Below are 26,996 nucleotides of genomic sequence, written 5' to 3'. Positions count from 1 at the left end.
CAGATAAAGCAGATCAGCACTGCCGACCACACACAGATGCACACTCAGATGTCTGAGGCAGTGATTTCCAACCAGAGGGCCACAGCACACAAGAGCGCCTTCTGAACGGCCCAGGTGTGTTCTGACAATTAAAAATTCATGTTATAAATGGCTATACAGAAAAGTCGGTTACTTTAGCCATTTGAGGTTTCTAAGACAAGTTGACCATGAGCTCAGCAGGTGCTTGTCAACAGTTGGACACAGGATACCAGGTTCACCAAAACAAGCTCAGGTTTCACACCAAATTATACTATTTTTAGAATGAACACAGTTTAAGATGTGCATATTTGTTCTAATGTCCAAGTGTCCATGGATTTTTGGAACATAGAAAGTGTGCTGCTGTGGCATGGAACATTTTGAGAAACACTGGCCTAAGTTAAATAAATTACTTCCCCCAAGACATACCCATCTGAGGCGAGGGGGAAAGGGCACTGACAGCCTGACCTTCAGCCTTGCTGCCTGTAATTCAGATTCCCTAAACACTTGTCTGTTTTGGACACATTTAAAATCTACACAGGCCTCCATGTCAATCAAAATTCTTAGATGCCTTGTTGTTTCATCTCTACTTCTATCCCTTTGCTTCTATCGTTATGCCCTTTCCTCTGGTGCAGAAACAGGAACTTGACTTCAGCACTACACAGCGGGTCTGTCTGGAAGAGGAGGGTGCAAGAACCATAGATGTGGAAAGAGAAATGGGAAGATGAGAAGACATAAAAGAGGATACTGAGTAAATACTGAGTAGGCAAAATGTACTCAACACGACACACTGCACACAGGTACAGTGTTTTCTTGCATACCCGTAGACCAATTTCCGTGATTGATTACAGAAAGCATCACTGAAAAAAGAACCTTCCACAACAACCAATGAGCTCATCTATTTTTGTAAAAATACATACAGTATGTACTGTCACTGAAAACTTCTCACGTACGTCTATAAACCTGTGGTCCTGTGATAATAAGATCATTAAACTTTTTACAAGGATGTAATGCCCTGCTTGGTCTTTTCCAGCATAAAGCTGGCACAGTAGACAGAATTGAATGAACGCAACAATAATTGACCTTTCTGGCAGCAATACTGACATATTAACACCTTATAAAGTTGTTCTAGTGAACGCAAACAGTTTCCTATTTATATAACCAGCAGGTACGGAACAACATTATTATTCATTTGGAGTTGTGTCTCTGGCTTACTGACATGTTTAAGTGGACTTAACTGCTGAGGGAAATATCTGGCTCTTTATGCCTCACTGTGTTCACCAGCTGGTTTCTAACTTTGTTTGTCTGTCATTTAGAGCTAGGAAGGTAGCGTGTAGTGGGTTTATCAAAGCGTTTTTTTGGGAAATGGCTGCCAGTTGAGGTTGGAAATATGGATGATGAGAGTGGTGAAAGTGATCCAAACAGTAACGTTGTGAGCAGTAAAAACCAAAAGAAAGAGCTGAAAGATGCTAAAAAGCTCTGTAGAGGGAACTGCAGAGTCAGGAAATAATTAGAATTAAGGATCTGAATATATACCAAAAATATATATTAATTATGGTTACAAAACAAGAGAAGCTGTACCTACACTGGTTTGCCTCTTGCACATTCACATATTGTAGAGGATTATCCAGTTCAAATAAATGCCTGCATGTGGTGATGACTAAATAACTCTATGGGAAAAAGCCCATCACTCTAGTATTTATGGTTTCAGAGCAAATGTCACTCTGAACACACCAGCCAAGCTGCTGTAACAAAACATATGTTCCAACTGAAATGTACATAAACAGTTTACACGGTAAAGAAAATGAGGTCATGCCTTACCAAACCATGGGAATATTCAACTTTGGAACCAGATCTACATGAATGTGCATCTAATGTGTTCCAATGAGTCCCCCAGACCCCAAAATATGATGTAAAACAATTAAATCTAATGAAACTATGCAAAATAGTCCTTTGGGAAAATGTTTCCTTAATAATAATGTCTAGACATCGATCTGTGAAGTTTAAATTGACAATAAAAACGCTGATTTGAGAAAAGCCCTCACTGAAGGGGCAACAGTAAAAGCGCTGAGGTTGCTGCTTATTATTATGAGTAATAAAGCACAAAAATGCTGACTGGCAAATACTAATATACAACACAGCGTACGTATGTCTGCAGCTGGTATTGCTGGCAATGAGCAGCTGGAATCAATCCACTTGGATTCCAGGGTAAAGATTTTGAAAGAGTGGTTTGGGACTCAAACATTTGTTGAGAGAAGGGGCATAAAAATGGGTCAGTGTGTTATTCATAACTATATTTGAAATCTCTGAATGTGTTATGAGGCTGAAGCTGTTTCCATTCACTACACTGTTACAGTAATCGACAAAACAAACTGCAAAAACAGCATTTAAAAGCTGCTCTCCACCAACGAAAGGCAAGCAGTTGTAGCTGTTATCAAAATCACCTGACTTGCTTCGGGTGCTCGGCTCTCCTAGATAAATGGACTTGGAGTGACTAGCTGCATATACTGTGGACACATGGTAAGAGTTAGGGATAGGTCAGGTAAACATGTCTTCCCCAGACCAGGAAAAAAACATCTTAAACATGAGGCAAACACAGTGCAAGTTTTATAAACATACAGAGGATAATGGTCAGATTCCTCTGGGAAGTGAACTGCCTTCAAAAGACTAAAAGTTATTTTTTAACTTGTGACATCTAAAACAAAACTTATCTATCGCTTTTGATGCAGATATAAATGTAAAATCGATTAAAAATCGACTTTTATTTATCTAAATGGCCGATCAGAAAAAATGCCAGGAGCTGAGTTGATAGTGGCGTGTGGTTTGAGGTACTGGAGAGACCATGAAATATGATCAGACACCAGAATACTGCACAGTGGTTTATAATACTATGAGACAGGATTTTACAAGTCTGGAAAGTTATCACGGTTACAATCATTGCCACAAGGTGAACAGCTGAAATACGGCATGTTATAAAGTAATGAACCCAGGATGTAAGCTTGCACATATTTGACGGACCAACGCAGCACCTATCAGGGTGATGTCATATTACATTATGGCTGAAAGCTGAGCCAGTTTATTTCCTGGGGCTCTCTGTGTTGGCACCAATGCTGCTGCAACAGAGTGGCATTCCCAAGGCTTCCATCATTAAATGATCAATCAAGTTCCTCAGTCTGGGGAGATGAAAACAATATTTAGTTTTACTGCATAAACTCTTCCTGTTCTTCCTTTATGAGCCACAACTCACTTCCACCAATGAATCATAATGTTTTATACCCCTACAGCTATGTAGTTTTCAATCTGTTTCTCCTCATTTTCACCGCTGCAATCTGTCCAACGCCTCCACACACAGACAGTTAGCTGAAAAAGCCTGCAAAAAAACAAGCCAAAAAAATGTCAAGAAGATATTGACGAGAGCCCAGACAGTGATGTCAAAGAGCCCTGAATGTCACAACCAGGGCACAGGAACCCTCAGGACCTCAGGATGTGGCTTAGAGCAGAGGACGGAAAACAAACCCAACATCGTGGAGAGTACAAAGTACCAGAAACGTTTGACAAATGCCTCTTATATGGGTCATTCATGTAAAATGGATTCATGTTAACCAGTGCATCAAGAAGTCAACTACCTGTGTCTTTCCTAAACACCAGCAGCATCCTTTACACATATTAGCCTTGGAATCTGTAAAGCTGTTATTATATACATTTGTAAACAGGGAACCAAATGGACAATGTTTTAAAGTGTGGTTGTAGCAGCACTCAGGTATGTGCTGCCTTCCCAAGATGAAAGGGAGATAACCCCCGAGCACCGATTACAAAGCTACATGGAGTGTAAGCTATTGCGCTAAGAGCACCTGGGGGGGGGGGACACTTCAGAAGGTGCATGTACAGTCCTAGAAATTAAAGGCCATTTTAATATTGCAGGGCAGGTCTATTAGAACATGAAACACACAGACACACATTGTAGTCTGACACACTCTTCTCTCCTCCTCTAATTCTCAAAAAAAACCTCTCCACCTCTCTCTTTTGGCATTCCTGCCTAATAGCATCATTATTGACTCTGTCCAGCTAAACGCAGGCTCCTTGTAATCTCACACGGGTGGGGCGGTTCAGACAAAAAACTGCTGCCCTGGAAAGAAGGAAACAAAGGGAGAAGGGGATGGTGGAAAAGGACGCTGAACACCAACAAAGGGAGCTCGGAGATGAGTGCCTTTGATCAGGCGGAGGAGGTAGAAGCTCTCGCATCATCTCCTCTCATCACTCAACGCCCAGGGCTTTGGTCCATGTCCTTCTAACTAAAGTTGACTTGCTGGAAAAGGGTAGTGAGGTAGGCCATCAACTCAGCGTATCCAATCTACTGAGCACATAGCTGAAACAAACACTAGATACCTTTTAAACAGGAGCAAGACGTCAGAAACTGATTTTTGGGATGTCAAGATCGGAGTCTAAACTTCTTGATGTGAGCAAGCAGATGTTAGTCAGTCTACGACTCAGCTTCTCTGTTTGGCTTGTATCTTTGTACTTTCCTTGAAGACATCCAGTGCAGTCAGAAGGTATTAGGAGAGATATGTTTCTCTGTTTGGGCTGTGTTGTGCTGACTTTTAAATGGTAGGCTTCAAAGTGCTTGTCGAATTGTCCAACAGCATCTGAAACCAACTGCCCCCACATCTTTCCAATGGTGATAATTAATGTTTGCATCTGACAATTTTTGTAACTTGCTCACTTTAAAATTCTTCAGTTCACATAACTACTTCCAAGACTTTTGCATGTACAAACGTTTGCATGAATACCTCCCAAGAGAGCAGATATAACCACTTCAGACATCGCCAGAAAACAGGTTCTACAAACTAGAATATCTCTGTCATTAGATCATCATACTGGAAGAACAGTATGGGTCAACCTCATTTAGGGGAATGCACAAGAATAAAAAGCCTAAACATAAAGACAAGACAATCATGCAAGGCAAAACTAGCAAAGAATTGAATATGGTATAATTTCAAGACGTCTGTGACTGATCTTCATTGACTGCAATGGCTTTGCAACCAGATATCAAATACAATGACTTTATTTAAGTTTATATTAACTTTGCTTTGCTCTCTGACATTTAAAGTTGGAGAATTACAGTGATACACACAATGAAAAAGGGATCAATCTGTGACACTTCTGATGTAGATGCAAACATCCTCAAATTAGATCACAGAGTCAAAACATTATCCCTTACAGTCATTGCTCCATTTTAAATCCATTATGCCAGAGTCCACAGCTAACATAACAAAAAGTGTCACCGTCTTTACATTTTCTGACAGCACTGAATGTGTACGACTATGGTGAGAGTGCTAGGCCCCCCACCACTGACTCAAGGCACTGAGCTCTGACCCATCTCAACTGCAGCTAATTAAATACTCACACAAACACGAACAAGACACACACAAACACACCCTCTCACAGCAAGGTAGTATTTACAAGGACGAGCATGTGTGTGTATGGACGTCAGCAAAGCCATGAACAACGCAAGATCCTATAGGGCACTGAAAACAAATTTGTGGACATATGTGTACACATGCTCTTTTTTTTTAATTTCATGTCAACTCAACTCCTTAAAGCACATTCTTCACACATTGTAGAGTTTCTATATATGTGGTTAATTGGAAAACTGCGCAATTTGACATCAATTTTGAGGTAAATGCCACATTTCCTGGCTTGGGAATGGTAAGTGTTGTGAAATAAAGTTTATTTGGCTGTAAACTCTCAAATAAATGTTCCATGAGTCCAGAGAGTCTGCTTGCAGTACACCTTTGACATCTCAGCCTAAGACCGGATTCCTTAAAGACAGATTAGTCATCGTTCTCTGGACTGTAGTTACAGAAGAGAGATGTTCACAGTTGTTATTTGAGTAGTCCAAGAAGGTGTTGTACAGTGGATTCTCTCATTAAATGGACGCCATGTTCAAAAGTAACCAGGGTACAAAATGATAATACAACAGGGTAGCCAACAAGTCAACTCCACCACCGTGTTTTCAGACTGCGGTGCTAAATACACAACCCCTGTGCCTCAGTAAAATGACTTGTGAAGTATCCTCTTGCTTTCTTTCTTTCTCTCCCTGCAGGATGGAGGAAAGGGGGGAGGCTTCCTGACTGATCTTCCCACACAAGCCTGACCCCAATATCCAGGCATCCTCCTGACACTCTCGCTTCACACACACAGACACGCACACACACAGGCCGAGAGACACACAAATACACAAACACACACTCTAATGTTTACCGTGTCAGATTGCAGGGTAAATAAAGGGGAAGCTCCGGCCTCTGATTTAAAAGGAGCCAAATCAAACAGGAGAGACTGCGTTATCGCACTGGGTTGGGATGGAAAGCAGAGAATGAAACAAACCCTAAATAAAAGTTCTTACGAAAACAAAACTGATCCCCTCCGAGGGTCTGGGATATTGTCGGAGAAGGACAAAAAGTGAGACGAGAGAGACAGGGGCAGAACAGCATTTGGGGAAATGTTCAGCTACCCCTGCTTGCAGTGTGCTGTGCTAATCATTCCTCTATTCCCCTGGGGGTTGTGGAGAACACATTCTGACATCCTTGTAAACATTTTAGGAAGCAAACGAACGTCACTTGGTGGTGAGGGACAAACACAAAGAGTTAAGACAAGTCAACATCGAATTTCAGAGTCAAGCTGTTGCAGCTTCGGGTTTCTGTAAGAGGAAGAGTCCTATAATTACTTCTTCCTAGTGAGGGTAACATTTGCTATGAATTAAGGCTTGAAGTTACAGTAGGTTGTAATAGGTTATAGTAGGTTTTTATCTGTTCTTTCACCACTGCTGCATTGTACAACGCAGCACAGATCTTCTATCATCTGCTAATGATCTAAGATTTCTTTCTCCCCTGAAGCACACAGTAATGAATTCATCATTTGTTACACTTGTGTATATTGAGCATATTTCTTCCTTGAATATAATTATTATTCTAGGCACAGAGCTGCAGCTTGAATCTATGATTGAGAGTTCATAAGAATGTGTGATTGCTGAAGTTTAGCAGAGGAGAACAAACATCTGGAATAGGAATCTGCCTCTTCACCACACAGACCACCTCTGTCTATTCATCTCTTTCAGGTCTCTTGGATCTGTTTGTTTCTGCAGTTGCTAAGTATATTCAAGTTAGCGGAGTACATTTTAAATATGTTTATCATGAAGTAGGGCCGGGGAAGACCAAGTTCTACATCATATTTTGGCAGGATTCCTATTTGGAGCTTCTCTCCGGCTTGTTCTTGCTGTTGATGGAGCATTTTCACAGGTGGACATCGAACATGTCTCACCTCCAAATCAGCACACAAAACCCCCCCACGACACGGCATGACAGCAGCCTTTGATGGTGTCTTTGCAAGCAGGTAAGTGACCTCTCCTCCCTCTCAGAAAACAGTAATTACAGGCACTTTAAAATCCTTACACAAAGTCTCTCCATCACCAAAACTTTCAAACTTTCAAACTTCAAACGACAACTTCGGTAAAGCTGAGGTTTTAATGGTAGACATTCATTTTATTTGGAAAGTGTTAAGTCACCAGACACAATGGGTGTATGCTCTCCAGTAGCTTTGTTTGCATGGCTACAGCCCCATACCAGTGCCCTGGAGGACTCAGATCTTAACTGCATGTCAGTCCTGATTATTTAACTTCAACTTATTTGGAGCTTTTTATTTGTCATATGACTGTGTGTCTTCACCTCTGACCTACAAGCCAGGGTTACTGTTAAAAAGCTCAACAATATATTGTCTATATAGGCATTAGGTGTTCAGGATGAGAGAGCACCAAGTGGTGATGATAATCATCACGCTGCATTGCAAACCTTAAGCCACACACTAACCCTGGCGGAATGCTAATGATAGTGACCGCCAGGCTGAACATCTGTGTGCGGAGACAGAATCCCCCAGAGTCCCTCCTCTGGAGGTGTGAGGAACATTAGGCATTCAAAGGGCGGACTGTGAGCAAACTAACACATTTCTCACTTTTCTGTGTGATTTTGTTGTCACAGCAGCGCAAACTCCAAATAATCCGAAAAGTGTGCAGAAGACATTTTTACAAAAAGAGCCAAAAATGTCATGCGTAAAAACAAACCACCACAGAACGTTCACTCCACATATATTCACTACATTACCTGGATCATGGAAGGGGACCAGGGCAAAGTTATACAGAGGTCTCTTGGGTCTGCTCAGGGATGTTTCCAAAATCTTGGACGCGCCCTCGATGACCTGGACCAGGTCGTCGTACATGGAGCCGGTCACATCAAAGACGAATGCCAGGGTCGATGCGCCCTCCGGGATGTCCTCATTCGCAGTCCCGGTCCCTGCGTCTTGCCCGGTGGAAAACGCCACTGACAGCGCCAGGGACAGCCACACCAATCTGCTGCCCATTTCAGAGCCGAGATGCTTCTCAAGCAAAAGTTCTTGAGTGTTTTGTTCTCGCCAGTCGGAACCTCACGGTGAGTCTCGAGATAAAGGTAGAGACATCGGGCTCTCAAAACTGGACTGAAACGCCTATTTAGAACAATTTACAAAAGGCACACCATCAGAAAACGAAATAGGATTAAAGGAACCCCTCGTTTTTCGTGCACCTCTTTGGTTTTCTTCTGCAGTTTCTGTGCGCAAAAGTCGCAGCCTCTCACCTCTCTGTGAACTAAGCTTCTGCGGTGCCAGCAGCTGCAGAAGTGCCTGTTGTCTGCAGAGTCAGGAGCTCCTTGTTCAGCTCTGTCATACAAAGACCACCTCTCAGCTGGACAGAGAGTCTCTGAGGCGCAAACTACCCCATGTAGAATAGCGGTGATCTGATTGGACGAGATGTTTTGGGTGACTTGGAGAGACCGTGTGCGTAATTTACTTCACTCCAGTCGCGTTTAACAAAGAGGGATCATCTTTATTTACTCCATGATTAAATATCTACGGCCGTAACAGCGTAATGTTGACGGATTTAGCCTACATGACATTAACGCACTTGTTGCAGCTCCAGTTGATTTTTGGAGGAACAATGAGGAATCTGAAGCGATGAGATGTTAATAATTAGATGGGCAATTGATGTCTAACTATTGGGGAAGCATACAATCCAGACACAGAAAGTAATCAACAGTTTGAAATGGTGAACTTTTTGCATGTGACCAGCTGTTATGGGACAAAGGAATCGAAAGGCAGCTCTTCAGTGATTTTGAGCTCTGTATTTCCACCTAGCGGCTGTAGTCTGACCTCACACTTAATTGCCTACAACATAAATATATATATAAAATGCATTTTTATTCAGTGCGCAAATGATACGAATTTAATAGGAACAGATGACATGTTGTAAGTTTATTAAAAAGCTGTCAGAATAAGGACAATATTATATTGATTGATATGATATTGCGACTTCCTACTTGTACTCCACTACAATTTTGAGAGGAATATTTAGCTTTTTACTCCACTACATTTATCTGACAGCTGTTCATAAAATACTTAATAAGCACAGGAAATATTAAACCATTGCTTCCCAACCCGTTTGGCTGTGTCTAGCTGGGGCACCTTGTCATTCATTTCAGATGTTAATGAGTTGTTAGCAGTTAAACTAAAGAGACAGATTCCCTCTAAACATCCATTCCAACTTAAATTGTCTAATATTTCACACAAGAAATCAAATCTTAGAGAAAAGTCCAACATTTAAAACAGATGTGTGTATCAGAACTTCTTCTTCTTTCCTCTCCTGTTAATCATCTCACAACCCATCAGATTTATTTTGTGACTCTTTAGAGGGGCTCAACCCCAAGATCGGGAACCACTAGACTGAACCAGCTAACTGTAGCCTACATGAAATAGTTAAATATATAAATATTCTAAATAGTTATGTCAGTATAAAATGCTGCTTACACATTGCTGCATCAGCATATAATCTGATAATAACATCATAATAAAGTATCAGACACGTGGGATTTTATTGCACAACCAGTACTTTTGATACCTGATTTGTTAATGTTGCTGGTAGACTTGGTTTTACTTGTTATGAAGTATTTTTACTTTGTTGTATCGGTACTTTTACTAATGTAAAGGATATGAGTACTTCTTTCACTGTTTGGAAGTCAAGTGGATGTAATTAGACACAAGTGAAACAGAAGTAAGCAATATGGCACGCACATAACAATACCTTTGAAAGTAAGTCATTGTATGATGAAACCGTCTAATCATTCTGCAATTTGATCCACAGTTTTCACTGATGATTTCAGCCCTCAGTTACCCAAATTATCCAGCCTGTCACATCTGTTGGGCTTAAAGACTCAAATGTAATTTCCTGTTGACTTTTCAGTAATCCCCTTCTCCATCTAATCTTGACCCCTGTTCTAGTTTGTTTGACTGGAGAGGAGACAGATAGTAGACCGGTAGGGAAACCTCCTGGACAGTTTTAGGGCTGGGTCACAAACTCATTTTCTAACACCTACTTATCAAGTGAGATTTGATCGGCTTTGGGCTTTTTGAAAGCATAAACCACAGGCCTGTGTCACAGCAGACCTTTTGACTTGTGATAGCAGCGCCAAGCACAGGTGTTATTAACAAGATTGACGATAGCTCTACTCCATTATGCATGCTAGCTCACTGGCCTGACTTACTGGGGCACTTAAATGGGATGTAGCAGCAATTAACGTTATTGGTAACACCTGTGCTTTTGATGCTGCAATAAGTCAAAATGACTGCTGTGAAATATACCAGCACCCTGAAACCAAAGCAGCTAAAGGTAATTTAACCAGAACTAGTTTTATAAGCAAAAGTTTAAACACAGAAGAGCAACTGCAGATAAATAACAGAATTATGATGGTTATAGTGGTTATGATGGACATTAATTCAAGTTGCAGGGTTCTTCTGTGTATGAGAGACTACATGAGAGCGGTTTGAGTCTGGGTGTCTGCACACTGTAAGTACAAAATAAGCTTCTTGCTTTTATCATATGTTATTTGCCACAGTTCTGTCACAAATGTGTACTATTTTCAGATGTTTTTGAGCATATTTTGTTTTCCAACACAGTATAAAATTGATGTGATAAACAATATTTAATCAACATCCAACCAGTAATATCACATTAATGTAGGGAAAAAACACTGGTTGAATATTGAGCGAATAAATAAAACAAAAGTGACTGTGAAGGTATAAGGAATGATTTCTTGTTCAGTAAGATAGACTTTTGTTTGGAACTGACAGTACTACCTGATAATGAATTATCTGCCTCACTATGTTCATTAACATAATTTAGTTTTTAGTTTGTTTGTCCTAAGGCCATTAAAATAACATGTATGTGAATCCTCCACTTCAGGTCATTTTATAGACTTAGAGACTTAGACTTAGACTTCACTTTATTGATCCCTTTGGCATGACTCCCTCAAGGAAATTGAATTTCCAGCAGCTTACAAAGCACTTGTATAGAAAATAAAAGAGGTATATAAAAAAATACAGTATATATAGTATATTATTAATCTAAGTTAAGAACTATGTGGCTTAACAAATCCTAATGCATCTCATAAATCTATGATAAATAGATAAATAAAATAAATACATTTATGCTATCTAGATATGTAAGTCCACTCAACTATTATAAACTGCAAAGCATTAGCATGTTTTGACACTAGGGGGAGCTAGTACACCACTGATGACTCTTTTTGCTGTTGTTGCAGGGCTTAAAAAACTCAGTAAGTGAGATCATGGCAATTTAGGATGAATTACAACATAAAGACCATAATAAAAAGATACATTTCAAGAATAACAGACAGGTAAATGTAAAGAGATATAGCATATTAAAATCAATGCCATTAGTATATTTCAAAATACATGACTTTGTAAAGGGATTGGATTGGATTGCAAGTGAAGTGTCTGGCTTTTTTCTCAGGTATTTTCACCAGGTTTTTACTCAAGGATGTGGGTAGAAAGTTACATGGAAACATTCAAATGAGAATCCCAACCTCACAGGCATCAGCTGATGAAACTTTTGCATGGCAAACAAATAAGGAAGTTTTGAAAATGCACCATGGCAAATCAAGCATGCAGGCAGTGGTTGCACAACATGCTTCGCAACATAAATAAATCATGTCTTTTGCAAGCTGAAATAACAGCTTGAAGACACATCCTGTTCCTAACAAGTTCATACAGGGCAAAGATAAATAAAGGGAATGTTAACACACTCACATACATATTTCGTATCAGTTTAAGAGAGCTGGCAATATGATTGACTCATCCAAAAGTAGTAAATCCACTCTCCTTCCCTGGAAATAAGGTGGGGAGGTAGACACACACCAGAAAGTGTATAAAGAACACTGTAAAGAACTGTCGAACACACACAGGCTGAATATTTCTCTCTGATACACACAAGCACATATGCTATAGCTTGTTTTAAGGTAAACACAAAAAATGAAGAGTTTCATTAACTGGTGTTGTGATCAAACAGATGAACACTGTTTGAGTACATTTGTTTCCACATCACAACCCAGTTCAGCAGGTAAACATTTAAATGAACGTTCGTAACCTTTTGACTAATTGTAAATGATTACAGAGATTATATAATTAATCACTCATAATTACAGTGCAGGGTTCAGTTTAACCGGCACCATCATACCCAATTGGAATAGAAGGTTTAGTTTTCATGTGGCATCCATTTCCCCCTAATAATCTGTTTAAATTGCAAAGTAACTGTTAATTTACACTATTGTACAACAGTTTGTACAAACAGGATATTTGTTCACTGGCACAAGAAGACAACCACCAAGGCTACCTCAGCTCTAAAGAAAATGAGTCAATGATTTAATTAACTGTCTACTTGGCATGGGCTCTTATACCATCATGGTACCAGCTCCACAACTTCTCTCACAGTGACAACACATATTCTTATCTTGTTTGACTGATTTTCATATTCTGGAAATCTACATGTGTAATACTTTCCTGTCTTATTATGAATTGTATGTTCTTCTGCTTAGAATCTCACTGCTTACAGTGGATTGGCCTCTTGTGGCTGTTAATGTAGAAGTTATGTAATTACTTTTAATCATTTTTATACAAAAATTACAGGAATGTATTTAGTTCTTTTAGGTTCTGGCAAGGTATGGTGACATGGCGGGAATGCTCTCGCCCGAGGCAAAGATTTACCAAAAGTGACACCAAATGATCCAATTGATCATTAAAGTTGCGTAACTTCCTTTTCCATTGCACAACAAATCTCAACCCAGCTTTAACAAACTGACATTAGACTAACTTTCTCCTTCATCTACCAGTAGTTTTTGGGTAAAACAATAAGGAGACAAGGAAGGAAATATAGTTGCAGTTATAGCCACACTCTCTGTACATACTCACTGCACTGAAAATAAAAAGTTTTGAAACTGAAATCCTGCAGTGAAGGTTTCAGAAAGATGGTGGAAACAGAGGGAGGATTAAAGAAGCTTCTTTTCTCTAAAGAACAGTTGTCAATTCACCTGAGAATTTCATTATTTTTCAGGATAGGAAGGGAAAATTAACAGAGATCTAACACCAGCCAGCTACAGGCACTTTCAAATTATTTTTCAACCATGTGCACTTGTATTTTGACCACTAAGCACTTGCTGAAATTTGAAAAAAGGAAAGGAGATATTTATATTTTGTTTTAAGTAATAAACAGATCATTTTTACCACTGTGAACAAGAGAGGAACAAAAACCAGCTCAGAAGGAAGAGCACTTGGTAAAGACAGGAAGTGAAGTGTGAGACACTTTGGCCACGATACAGTTACACACACACACACACACACACACACACACACACACAACTTTCTCCTGCCTGCACCGCTGTCTGCTTCTAGCAGTCTGTCACCTCTTCATTTTTTATTCACTCTCGCTCTTTCACTCCCTCGCTCTCATGCTCCCTCGCTCTCTCGCTCTCTCACTCTCCCCGCCCTCCCTCTCTCTCTCGAGTGTTCTCAGACATACCCAGGATGGGACTAGAAAGTGCTAGAAAAGTCGAATGTTCTTCGTGGAAGCTGCTTTGTAGTTGTTTGTGATGATTTTCTGAGATAATCCCTCTGCATATGCCATTTTTTACAAGCCAGGTGAACCACATTAAGCTGTTTCTTTTGTGTGTGTGTGTGTGTGTGTGTGTGTGTGTGTTTCTGCCCATGTCGTAGTGCGAAATTACTGGCTGCTGAGTGCAGGCTCACAGGACAGACATGACTGTAGCACACAAACACGAGTCCCTCTGTCTCCCCAAACAAGATCCACATGACACATGGTCTCCATCCTTCCAGTAAGCCAACCAGAAAGCCCGCCCTGAGGCCTGGTGCTCTGTTGCCCAACAGACCTAATCCCTGGGCTTACTGCCTCTCATCTCACTAAAGTCCGTCTTTTGTAGTGAACACAACTCATCTGGCCAATGAGGCTTCACTGGTTGTGCATATACACACCAACATACCCTTTGTAATCCCTCTCCATTCTCCCACTCTGGGTCTCTAGTTTTCATAAACACACACTGTACATTACGGGCATGGGCAGCCACATGAATACCAGCATTTGTGTGCACAAAAAATGGTTCTCATTCTTTTACTCTCTCTCGCCCACTCAGACATCCGTTGCACACAAGCAGTAATGAAAACATTTCTTTGTTTCTTGGCTATTTTTATCAGGAGTTTGTTTGTAAATAATGAAAAAGGGAATGAAAGAACAGAGGAAGGAACAGCAGACATCATGAAAAAAAAAGGCATGAAAATTCAGAGAAAATGTTGTCATTCCTAAAATGTGTTAAATCTCGTAAATATTTGTGGCCTCTAACATCTGTAACTTTACGGCACAAACCACTGCAGACCTTACACAATGAGAATTTTGGACATCTGACTTCACTTTGTGTAGATGAGGAGATGAGGAGATGAGGAAAAGAGAAGCTTCTCTCTGTCCTTCAGATTCAGCCCTAACTGGATCTGGCCAGAGTGCTGTCTGACTATCTCATTGTTCCTTTCACCTTTCGCCATCTGGTGCTCTTTGGTCAGCATATTCCTCTCCTTAAAACTACTGTGAATGCTGATCACATAATTAAGTGTTTACAGAAGCTGGGAGAACGGTTTGTCTACGTGTGTGTCTGCATGCGAGTGTACTGTATGGGCGTGTCAGAAACTGAAAGCAAGATACCGATAATAAGAGTGACAGAAGCATGAGGTGTGAGAGAGCCGGAGCAAACTGTAGCGTAGCAAGGACATGACTTGTGACCCATAGTAACTTCTGAAGGCTCATTTACATTCAAAAAGGCATCTGTTTGTCTAATTATTCCCAATTCACTGCAGCTGCTACTGCCCTGGTTGCCACGGTCACAATTATGGAACTATTGCAAACAGGCTGAGTAAGGTAATATCACGATTAAGCCATTTACTGTACATGATTATACGTACCCCCGACAATGTGACATGTGGACATAAGTCCAGTGTTTATACAAGTTTAAATGCGCTTATGCAAATGAAATAGACCTTTTTCACAGCAACACATTGACATGAAATAGTAGGGTAATCACAGGCTTTACCAGTGATACTAATCAAGGTTCTGTTCCATTCAGGTTAAACAGAGTCAGGGTGCTGCTATTGTGCATGTCAGCTCACTGGAAAGGCTCTGCTACAATAAATGGAAGGCAACTTTAATTAGTGTCATTGGCAACACCAGTGTTTACCCTACTTTTTCATGTTCAAATGGCTGCTGTGAAAAAGGTCTATTGAAATATCCCATATACTTCCTTATTAAAATTATAGGAACATAATATGTTCATGATGTGTGTTTTAAATGGCTGTTCCCTTACTCTCATGACTCTATTACAGAGCTGAAATAGTTGTTTGACTCATTAGTTGACTGACGTAAAAAGATATTTGATGATGGATTTATTTTTCAAGCAGAAATACAGAACATTTCCAGTGCATTTTTGTATGGTTGTACTGGCTGACAATATAGATGTTAGTCATCATTTTGGTCAAAAACATCTAAGACAAAGACATTCCAACATGTTTCTTACTGTCCACTCAAGGTTGGTTTGTTTAAAAAAAAAAATATATATATATATATATATATTTCAGGTTTTGCAAATTAACAGTGATTTGCGCCACCAAAGCAAAGGAGGATTCTTGAAGTTTAATCCCACTGCAGGAATGGATACATAGTAATACCAAAGCTGTTAGGAGGATATGATTCCGTCCATGCTACACACTACCGTACACTACTTTCTGTCTGCTTAGGTGAATTTGAGCCACTGATATGACTACAGCACTCCCTCTTTAGTACTCTTAAGTGAACCAATCGAACTGTGGCAACTGACTATAAGGTCTGCCTGCCTGGTGTGTGTGTGTGTGTGTGTGTGTGTGTGTGTGTGTGTGTGTGTGTAAGATTTTCTGTGGAAATCAAGGGACAGAAGAACAGTGGGTTATGTACAATAACCCACCCAATAATGACAACAATAGAGGGATGTGCCTCAAATAATAAACTCAGAGAGGGATGGTAGGAAGGATGCAAGGATGATGAGTGACAAGGGATTTAAGTAGAAGAGAATAAAGTAATAGCTTAGAGAGAAGGGTGGAGGAGGGTGGGAGGACATGCACTAAAAATGACTGTATTATGCAATAACTACATTGTGTCTGTCTTTATCAGTCTGGTTGACAGTCACTTTGTCTCTTTCTCTCCTTTTTTACGTAAACCCACGCACCTGCAGGTAGGCAGCACCCACTTATTCACCCACACACACACACGATACAAAACAAGAACACACATGTGTACTAGAGTATTATGGGAAAGCAGACTTTATCTATTCCCATACAATCCTTTTCTCAAAACATTTCCCTGACCTTATCCCACTAAATGAACTTCTACCATAATCTCATTTGATTTTCTGACAGTAAAGTCTCTCACAGTCTATCAAGTTTTTCTTACTGTGGCGTTTTTGTGCGTGTATACAACATTTGTGTGTTTTTACTTAGGGGAACATTACCTCAGCAGATTCTTTTAGCCTGGTTAGTTTTTTACCATGAGTTAAGAACACAAATCAGACAATCACTTGAGAAAGAACACAGTGGAAAGTCAAAAAATAGATACATCAGTAAGTCTCACTTCCCATGGCCTTGAGGAAGCTGACTCGTGGTTGTTTATCTTACATAAGAGTATGGAACAAAATGCTAAGTCTGCATGTTTGAAAATACTATCTTTTTACAGTTGAATAGAAAGGTAATAAACAACCTCCAGCATGGAACATCTTCTCAGTGAAGTCAAACCAAGGTTTCTATAATGGTCTAAAACCATGACATTAATTAACTCAGTGTTTCAAAAATCATTTATTTTGAATTTGACTTGAACAAGGTCAGGAAGTGCTCCATTATGTGTGCTCTTTTCCTCTAGTTAGCATGCGGGTTCCCACCACATATTTTCCTACAGCCTCTCTGCAGAAATGTTGCTCTGTGCAAAGCAAAATGCCCAAAACACAGAACTGTCTGTGAAACAAAGAGCAACTTTCCTGAACATCATACACATACGATGCATATTCACAAAGAAATTAAAAGAAAGATGGCTGTGCACATTAAAATAAAATGTGAAAACAAATGAAAAGATGTGACAGCCCTTGTGGCCTGTAAGTTCAAATGGAACTATAGCCAAGCATTTAGAGGATAATAACTAAGATTACCAACAACTTAGATTCTCCATATGGTTTATAACAGAGAGTTAATATGTGTCCCTGTCAGTGAAAACAATATACATTCACAAAAGCAAAAAGAGTGGATACAAATAGGCTAGCAAACCAGATAATGGTCAACACCATTTCCCATTTAACATGAAAAATATTCATACCGTCAATGACAGATTATTAAAATCAATGTATTGCTGAAAAAATAAAAGTAAACTAATTTTCCCCAAGGGGTAGAGGCTGCATATGCTACCTTATGTTAGTACTGGATGACAAACTGCACCTGTTAAACTGTAAGAAACTAGTTGTCAGTTACAATTAGAACAAAAATAATAATACAATTTTATAAACAATTGTGTTTTAGGGTACATTCTTTTGTTTTTCAAAATGAGTTTACCTGCCTGTGGTTTTCCCCGAGGAAACCATTAACTCTTGTGCTAGTTAAAGATTGCTGCTCTGGTCTGCTTTTTCAACTGTGTCAGAAAAATCCATAAAGTTAATAGAAAACTAGTATAGAGGCTTAATAAATCAAGAAGAATGTTTCTAGCTATGGTGTCACCTTGAAGTCTATATGCATGCAGAACACTTGTTATGATGAGATTCATCCATCTAATATCTTTGATTTAAATTAATGTTATATATTTATATAATTTATATGAATTATGTTTCTCTAATATTTCATATTACAGTTCTCTAGATCCACCCCATTAGACTTTGTTTCATCTGGTGTTACATCACTTTATTACATTTAATCACAGACACAGAAACATGAATGCTCGAACACTTAGACAAAACAATTATATTATATAATATGTGGCATTAGTAGCCTACCTAACTTTACATACTGTATTTGTCAGACAAATTTATACTCCGACCCCATCTACCTCAGTGGTGCCACAGAAACTCAAATGTGCGGGTTTCAGGTTACTAATACTTCACCATGGTAACACTGTGATGTAGGCTAGTGAGCAGATTTATATGTGGGGAGAGGCATATCGACAAGGTCACTGCAGGTTTTCCTAATCAGACAGGGTGCTGCTGTGTGTTTAGTGTAATGTGTGTGAATGCAGGCCGGTGTGACAGATAAAATGCTTCACATCCTGGTGAAGCAGGTGACCTATGATGTCTCTTGTTTTTGTTGTGGCTTTTTTTCAACAGGAAGAAATTCTGACAAAAATGACTCATTACTGAAATAGTACAATGACAGACACCACCACAATAACATCCCTACAGTGATGCCAGCATACTGAGCCTTCCCTTCCAGGTAGAGCTGCTGTATTGTGAGTCAGCTCAGTGATGTCGCTCATCAGTGAAAGGCAAGGATTTATTTCTGAACTGGCTGAGTGTGTATGATCCTGCATGTGCCCTAGACTGCAAGGCACGTGACAGGAGGAGCACTGAAGAGTAAAGAGAGAATATCTATCATGCTTGTTACATTTTATCTCATTATTGTCATTATTTTGTATGACTTTTTTTTAAAAATCTCATGTCATTTATCTGTCACCTATTGACAATTTAAGTAAACGTTCTTCTCTGACTATAAATTAGAGTCCGGATGTCCACAATCAATCTCTCTAACCCAATGACCTCACTACCCCTCCCTTCTCTCCCCTTCTCTCCCCCTCCTCTCACCTTCATACCATACACACAGCCTCTCAACCACACACACACACACACACACACACACACACACACACACACACACACACACACACACACATATATACATACACTAGAATTAATCTAATACTCTATGCAGGAAGGTTGTGTTGCTAATGTTGAATTTGCCCTTGGTCTAACTTTTATTTGGAATTGCTGTACTTCCAGTGGGGACATGCTGTAATGTCTTTGTTTCTTCCAGGCTTGAAGCACAATGTAATTTGACATTTAGTCTATAATTTCTGAATTATTACTGTGCTAATTTATTTTTATAATACCTTTAGTGTGATTCTGGTTTATGTTATCTCATTGTTTGTTAATTTGCAATCACTATAAAAAAAAATGTCCAGTAGTTTTAATAGTTGCTTCAAGTAAAAACTTAAAAAGGCAATCAGTCGGCAACATTTATGATCACACATTTGGTTTTGTGTGTCTGTGCGTATCTGTCCACTGCTAATCTCACTTTCTACTGGACCAATCAGACTAATACAGTTTTTTTCAATTGTTTACACGCAATTTTGAAAACCGGGTTCATTTTTTCAAAATATAATCACAATTATCCAAACACCACACTCAATTTGCATAATTCCTAGATTGTTTGCAAAATGACACACTTCAGTCAAAACATACACACTTCAGTCAAAACATATACACATATTTGTGAAAATGCTATTAGTTTTCATTTAACCAACACAGTCCTCAATGATCAGACACTATTGCAGCCAGTTTCACACTGCTGTGATAAATAAAAAACACATTTGTAAAAAAACTAATTTTAGGAAATAGCGTGTGCTAGATTTTTGGCCAGACATTGTTATGTAAGGGATAATTTAGATGTAAAAAAAAAATAGTCACAAACCCACAACATTCTTCATGATTAGTTTGAGATATAGGGAGAATGTACACAAATAGGCCTACTATAAACTTACCAAGCACTGCACAACACTGATGCTGCAGACTGAATATTTTCAAGTATTTATTTATGTGTGTAGAGTTTTACAAATCACTGTGTGTAATGTTTTGCAAAAAGGGTGAAGCAGACATTGTGTGTAATGTTGTGCAAATCTGTGGAGGTGTTTTGCTCCTTGGAGTAGAATTTCGCAAATTATGTGGAAATTTTTATTTTAGTGTGTAAACAATTGTAAAAAACTGTAAAGGCACAAAACCTTCACTTGCCAGGTGTCAGAGAGAAGAAAATACTGACTCAAAAAAGAAGCCTATTAAGTACGTATGACTGTTAAAATATCAGGAAAACTAATCTCTGACCCAATATTAAAATAATCAAAATTCATCCAAATAGCTTGTTTTACACAAACCTCCTGTAGTTATTGGGTTCACTATTTGGTTTAATTGTACAGTTTATCAGTAGTACTGTACTATTTCTTCAGTTTACGCAATGAGAGAAGAGTGGTCCCTTAATGAAAAAAGGTTGGAAGTGTGTTTATCTTAATAGCTGTGAATCTACATGTACAGTGATGGAAGAAGGCAGAAGATTATCCAAATATTCAGTGACTGAGTAAAACAACCTGCAGAGATTTCTCAAACCAGATGCACCTTTGTGGGCGTTGGATCAAACCCAAACAGAAACATATCTATTCAATATAATTTCCATAAATCCATTGTTTGTCTATAAACTATGTTGAGTTGACTCATAGGGGATACACATTAAGTGTACGGGACGGGGCCATTTAGTCTGTGGCCTGAAGTGATCAATGTTGCATTGGTTGTGTATCAGAGGTTAAAAAGTTCCATTTTAGCTCAACCAAAGTGGTTTTCTTGATTTCTTTTTCTCTCAGCACCAAAATGTATTAAACTGTCTGGGAGTAATGGAAAAACCAATGCTATTTTATTAATCCCCTTTAACCAAACCAAAAGAATGAAGTGATTGCAACCATGGCCTAGAAAACATGATGGTTCAAGCTGACCTCAAGTCAACAACTGCAATCTGTCCTCACAGTGGGGACTGTTTGTCTGTCTTCACCCAACATGAAAACAGCTTGGTGAGACCTGTAAGAAGGCCAAAGAAAGGATTGTAAAAAGTAAGTTATTGTTTTTGGCCAAAACACAAGCTCATGATTAAAAATCAACACTCCTCTTCACTGCTGGAATGTGACATTGAGAAAAACACAAGATACACGTGGAACCGAGTCATAATACGGGACTGTATCTGAAGCAGCTGCATTATTAATGCATCTACAAAAAAAGCCTGTAAATTCATTTTAAGAAGAACCTCACGTTGCTGTCTCACCGCTGGAAACTACTGTCCTTTTAGATTTTTATTTTTAATATTAACTCTAACTCCACTCTTTAACTTCACCTTTCCACAAGTCAGTTTTTGCAATTTATATGGCCAAAAAGGCAAAATAATATAATTATTATGCATTATATAATATATGCAATGTTTATTATATAATACTGTGGAGATTGTTATATAATTATCCATAAATAAGTTATTTTCCTAAATGCAATTTCATTTTTGTGCCTTGCTCAATTATGTATTTTCATGTATAGCCTATATAGAGCAAGACAGCCATGGATTTGTTATGATCCAATTTCTAAAGTAAATATTATTGTCTGCCACGGTGGAATATGCTTGCTGACATTTGCTGTTGGTGCCATAACAAAACACATCACAGACAACAATGATAAAAACAGAAGCCTCTTGAATAACACAACAGCATGGAGAATGATCTACACATTTTCTACAAGATAAGCACACGGTCTTGTCATTATACACTTGAATGAGCAGAGAGTGCAGACGTATGATCAAGGCCACTGTCTCTATTTCTGTTTGGGCTGTTGAATCTAGACAGGAGACATCAATGTGAGTTCATACCTCTGCAGTTTACTGGGTATGAGTCTCAAACAGAATGACAACCCTTTGTTCCCTTGTTTGTTGGAAGTGTTCTGAAAACATACTGTGTTTGAATGTATGTGTGGGTCTATAATGTGAAAGCTAGACAGAGAACTACCACATATCAACATGCATTAGCACTCCATCTTTCCACAGCTCCACAATCACACTCTCCAGCATGTACTGTCATCTCCTGTTACAGCACTGCTCAGATGGAATACAATTCAACATCATCTGCCTGCTCAGTTAATCCTCAATTTACTTCAACAAGCACGAGCACTTCCTGTAAAAGTTCATCAAACAAAGACAACCTGTCTTGATACAAAAGTGAATATGAAAATGTATCTCTGAAGCATTTGAACCACAAGAAAGTACGAAGCATGTTCAATCACAACACATATTAAAACTGTGCCGAACATAACGAGACATCATTCCAGACTTATTTCCCCTTTTCAAAACTGTTTTCACTGTACACGTAAAAGTTCAACTAGGGAAAAGAGCTGGAAATTGACAGGAGCTATAAACTCTTTATGAACCTTCCCAGTCAAATAAATAAAAAATAAAAAATTTTAATTTAAGAGACAACTGTCCTAGAAAGGACATTAATGCACATGTCCAGACCTACTTATTCTGCTACTCAATACTGAAGCTCTCACCATTTAGTTAGAATTGTGACTCTGTGTCCAATCATTTGTCCTGTTAATCAGTAGAAAATCTAAAATGTTCCAGTTCATTGTATTGCCTTTGATTAATTCAGAGTTAAGCTCCTTAACCCAGACAGCTGTGCTGATAAGGTTGAATCTCAGGTAGCAACTTTCTCAGCTCTTACCACACCGCTTACCAGTGTGACAAGATTATAAAGTGGACTGTGTATCTTCTACAATCAGTCTGTGTAAACAGTGCTTGATATTTTACTGTACTGCTGCTGACGGTTTCTGTGTAAAGCGATTGCCTTTCTGGGATTAATGAAGTACTACTGATATTGTGACACAGTTGTCAATAACTCTGGCTATAACTGGATCAATGTGACTGGGGTCAAAGTGATGCAAGGCTTCCTCACTGGAAGCACACTAGTTAAAAGTTAAACTGCTTAAATAGAATATTACTAATAGCTAACAGCCACTGTGTGTGTGCAGATGTGCATGATTGTTTGCGTGTGTATTTGCCCACGTCCATGTACGCGCAATATGTGCGTAAGTTGTGTGTGCTTGTCTCAACTTGTTGAAGTTTGACCTATGATGTTATCTAGGTCACATTTCATTGCCACCTCTTCTAGGGATAACCCCATCAGCAGGTCAAACAGAGAAAAATCCCATTGCAACATCAGCAGCTCTGCTTTAAGCCCCAGTTGTTGGCACCACGAAGAAACAACTGACTTAAACAGTGGAAAATTCCCCTTGAACATCAGAGTGTGAACAGAATAATGATTGATGATGACAATGGTTAACTGTGTATGAAGTGACAATCCAGATGATCTCACTGCATGTTTACTCTGTTGTCATAGTTATATACAGATTATTGTTCTAGTGCATGGAGTGGGTATGCATATGTGTCATAGGCAGTTGATGTGCATGTACAACTTTTAAGGGTAATAAAATAAGATTGGTAAAGACTGATGAAACCTCATAACGAATGCTGATTGCACAGATGGCGATAGGTATGATGAAACAGCTGACTGATGTTGATAAAGCCATCAATTCACCATGGCCTCAAAAACAGGTTTCTGGCTATCACTGTCATCAGTGCACAACACTACTGTGTATCATTGTACTATTCCTCAAAGGGGATACTGCTAACTAGCTCATTATGGAAAGCACAGTGTGGTGAGCTGGCCGTTGGTACACAACTAATTAGGTACTGCTGGAAGCTTTTCTCAGCACCCCACTGTCACCATGGCTGAAGTGTGTTTAGAGGAAAGCTGTGAGATATTAAAATGTCATTAAGAAGGACACAGAGGAATTAACCAACAAAGGGTATACTGGGTATAAAGGGTGCATGGGTTTCAAATCAACATATCAGAATGAGGTCCACAGCTTTTAACATAAATCAAGTGCTGATTAGTTTAAGTCATATTATATTTATACATCAGTAAGGATGTTAAGAAGTATATGTATCTTTATTGATGAGTTAACCATTCACACAGCGGACAACAGTATGACTGTAAAAGCAGTCTAAACAAAGAGGGAAAAGATCAAGAGATCTTTGTATATGATTATTTATTTAGTTATTCTGAAATCTGCTTGAGATATTAGATGTTTTTGGGCAGGTCATAGAACCTGATCCATTTGGATGCACTGTTAGAGGAGCTTATATCATGATTGCAACCTTTATAATGTTATTAGCACGCAGGCTAATTCTCTTACACTGGAAAAACCGACAGCCTCTCAGTTATATTTTATGGTTAAGAGTTAATTTATTATTCTTTGTTGTCCTTTTGTATGTAAAACACAAAAATTCTATTTGCATTGAACTTATATGTAAAAACTGAAAACTATAAACACAATTTTAAAAAAGATCAAGAAATGATGAGAGCCTTAAGGTTGGATTACAGCTACAGTTTCCATTTCAAGAAGCAGAGGGGAGCTGTCATATTTGCTTCTCTATTTTGTTTTGTATGTCCTCTCTCTACCCAGTTACATGTCCGGGAGTAAACACAAAACCCTGGGGAATCTGCTGTACATTAGGGAATACAGAAAACTGTAGTCCTGTGATGTGGATTTCATTATAAATCATTTATATCCACAGATTCTAGTTGTGAACATGTGTTTTTTTTGATGATATATTGCATTTGCTCCTCCAGTATTGACTGGAGGCCGTCATGGGATGTCTCTGATACCGTTGTAGAGCTTTTTTAATTAAATGTTATTTCTCATGAAATTCAAAGCAAAACACGTTCTCTTGGCTCTGTCTCATATATACTTATGAGGTTTTATGAGTTCAGCTGAGATAATCCTGTTTTAACAGTCGAGCGAGGAAAAAGAGAAGAGAGCTCGTGAGACACAGCATCAGATTGAAATACTGGCTAGTGATATAAAGAGTAAAATGGATGACTGATGTTATTTATGTGTTTCAAAGAGATGAGCATCTAACAGATCGTCAACACTTCAGGCACCAGCCGTAGTCCCAAAAAGAGAGAAGGGAAGAATCATGGACTGAAACAAAAGGAGGACAAGAGAGGCATGAGAGCGACAGGCAGACCGAAAGGAACCGAGGAGCTGCCAATGATTGGAATTATCTGGGACCGAACACCGTCACATGCAAGTCTACAGATTTGCATGTTTTTAAACTGGTGCCATCTGAGGTCATCAGCATTGACAGTATGAGAGATCATGTGTTCCAATCACACAAAAATACACACACACACACACACACACACACACACACACAATGGATCAAGTAATCATTAGATGTAGATATGATATTCTTTAAAGTAATTGATCATTTCAAGTCACCCTGTTATTGATCCTCCTTGTTTTTATGTTGCTTTTAAATAACAGCGTGTGTCTCAGAGACTGCTTGTTGCATGTGACACCTTAACAGTTTGTTAAAATTGTCTTAAATTGCTAAGAATAAATGTGTTCACTTAAAACTGAGCTAGCTATTGTTTTGTTAGGGCATTTATTAAAGTAACTCCAGCAAATGTGGTAAGACTGGTTCTGTTACATCACTGTTTAAATGCAGAAGTCAGAGGACAAGACATGATCGCGTGGGGTTCAAGGGTCATGACCTCTGAACCTACCTGTGCACACAAGACTAACATACCACAGTCACATGTCACTGACTGTTATGTAGTAGAAAGAAATAAGAGGCTAATGCAATGTCTTAATCAATTTTTTAAAACTTAATTAGAGAACCTAGTACATTTACAGAGAGCCAGTGTGTCCGTCAGGGAGATCAATGCAATGCTAGGTCAAGATAGCAGCCCATTGTGCCATTTACAAAGTCTTTTATTCCAACAAAATCTAGCTTGTGTGTGTGTGTGTGTGTGTGTGTGTGTGTGTGTGTGTGTGTGTGTGTGTGTGTGTGTGTGTGTGTGTGTGTTCTATTCTCACTGAACTGACCCACTTCCTAAGAGAGGGACAGACCACAGGAGGCTGGAGGGTCTGAAAAGAAAGAGTCTGAGAGGGATTTTGTGTTCTTACGTGGGACTGAAAGCTAGACTCTTGTGACGCTTCCTCCTGTGGGGACCCAAAGGAGAGCCTGGCACAGTTCTGTGGGAAACACTAGAGAGGGTGTTTGACTACAGCAAGCCTTTGTGGGTCTGTGTAGTCGCAATTATCAGTTACAGCAGAAGGTGTTACCTTCAACTTATCATCTAACTGTAACTGATAGCTTACATTGTCACCTCTTTTTGTGGACTGCAGCTTGTGAAGTGGTGCAGGTTCAAATTAACAGCTCCATTTTGCCTCATTTTCTATGCACGTTTGAAAAATCCGTCTTTTTAAATGAGTAGAGGTAAATTCTAATGTCTAGCACTTGTAAAAAAGTGAGTTTAAATCTGTTTCTAATGGGTTTTTTCAGCTAAATATGGAAAGATTAAGCTGCCTGAGCATACACCACTCTTTCAGAGTCTCATTTACAAGCTGACATGTCTACATCTGACTGTTTTGAATGAAAGTATTTATCTACATTCCTATCAGAGTTATGGTTCGTCGCATACACAGTGCACTGTTGTAACTACGTGCTACTTGCATGGTTGTATAAATATTGACTTGATTGCTTTGATGGTATAATAAGTAGAGATAGGATTGTATGATGATTTTATTAGGGGTGCAATAAATTTGAAAAGGTACACAGTGTGTGTTTGTTTAACA

The 26,996-nt window shown here is 39.0% G+C and overlaps 1 protein-coding gene and 1 long non-coding RNA gene across 3 annotated transcripts in view; one reads left to right on the top strand and one right to left on the bottom strand.

Moving 5' to 3' along the window:
• Positions 1-8,838, bottom strand: part of hmcn1 (hemicentin 1) — an 81,409-nt gene extending 72,571 nt beyond the window's left edge. The window contains exon 1 of one of the 2 annotated variants that reach the window (XM_051377036.1): positions 8,169-8,838. In XM_051377036.1, coding sequence (XP_051232996.1) covers positions 8,169-8,424 — 256 coding nt within the window. In that variant the 5' untranslated portion in view covers positions 8,425-8,838. The remainder of the gene's footprint in view (positions 1-8,168) is intronic. The other variant, XM_051377037.1, reaches the window with a different exon arrangement.
• LOC127350413 (uncharacterized) lies at positions 7,076-25,771 on the top strand. Its single transcript, XR_007880561.1, has 2 exons — positions 7,076-7,404; positions 25,258-25,771. It is a non-coding gene; the product is annotated as an uncharacterized LOC127350413 (long non-coding RNA).
• Positions 25,772-26,996: the final 1,225 nt, after the last annotated feature.

This window comes from Dicentrarchus labrax, unplaced genomic scaffold (genome assembly GCF_905237075.1).
Source record: "Dicentrarchus labrax unplaced genomic scaffold, dlabrax2021, whole genome shotgun sequence".
Lineage (NCBI taxonomy): Eukaryota > Metazoa > Chordata > Actinopteri > Moronidae > Dicentrarchus > Dicentrarchus labrax.
Note: the sequence above shows the minus strand (reverse complement) of the source record. Positions and strands in the feature narration are given on the sequence as shown.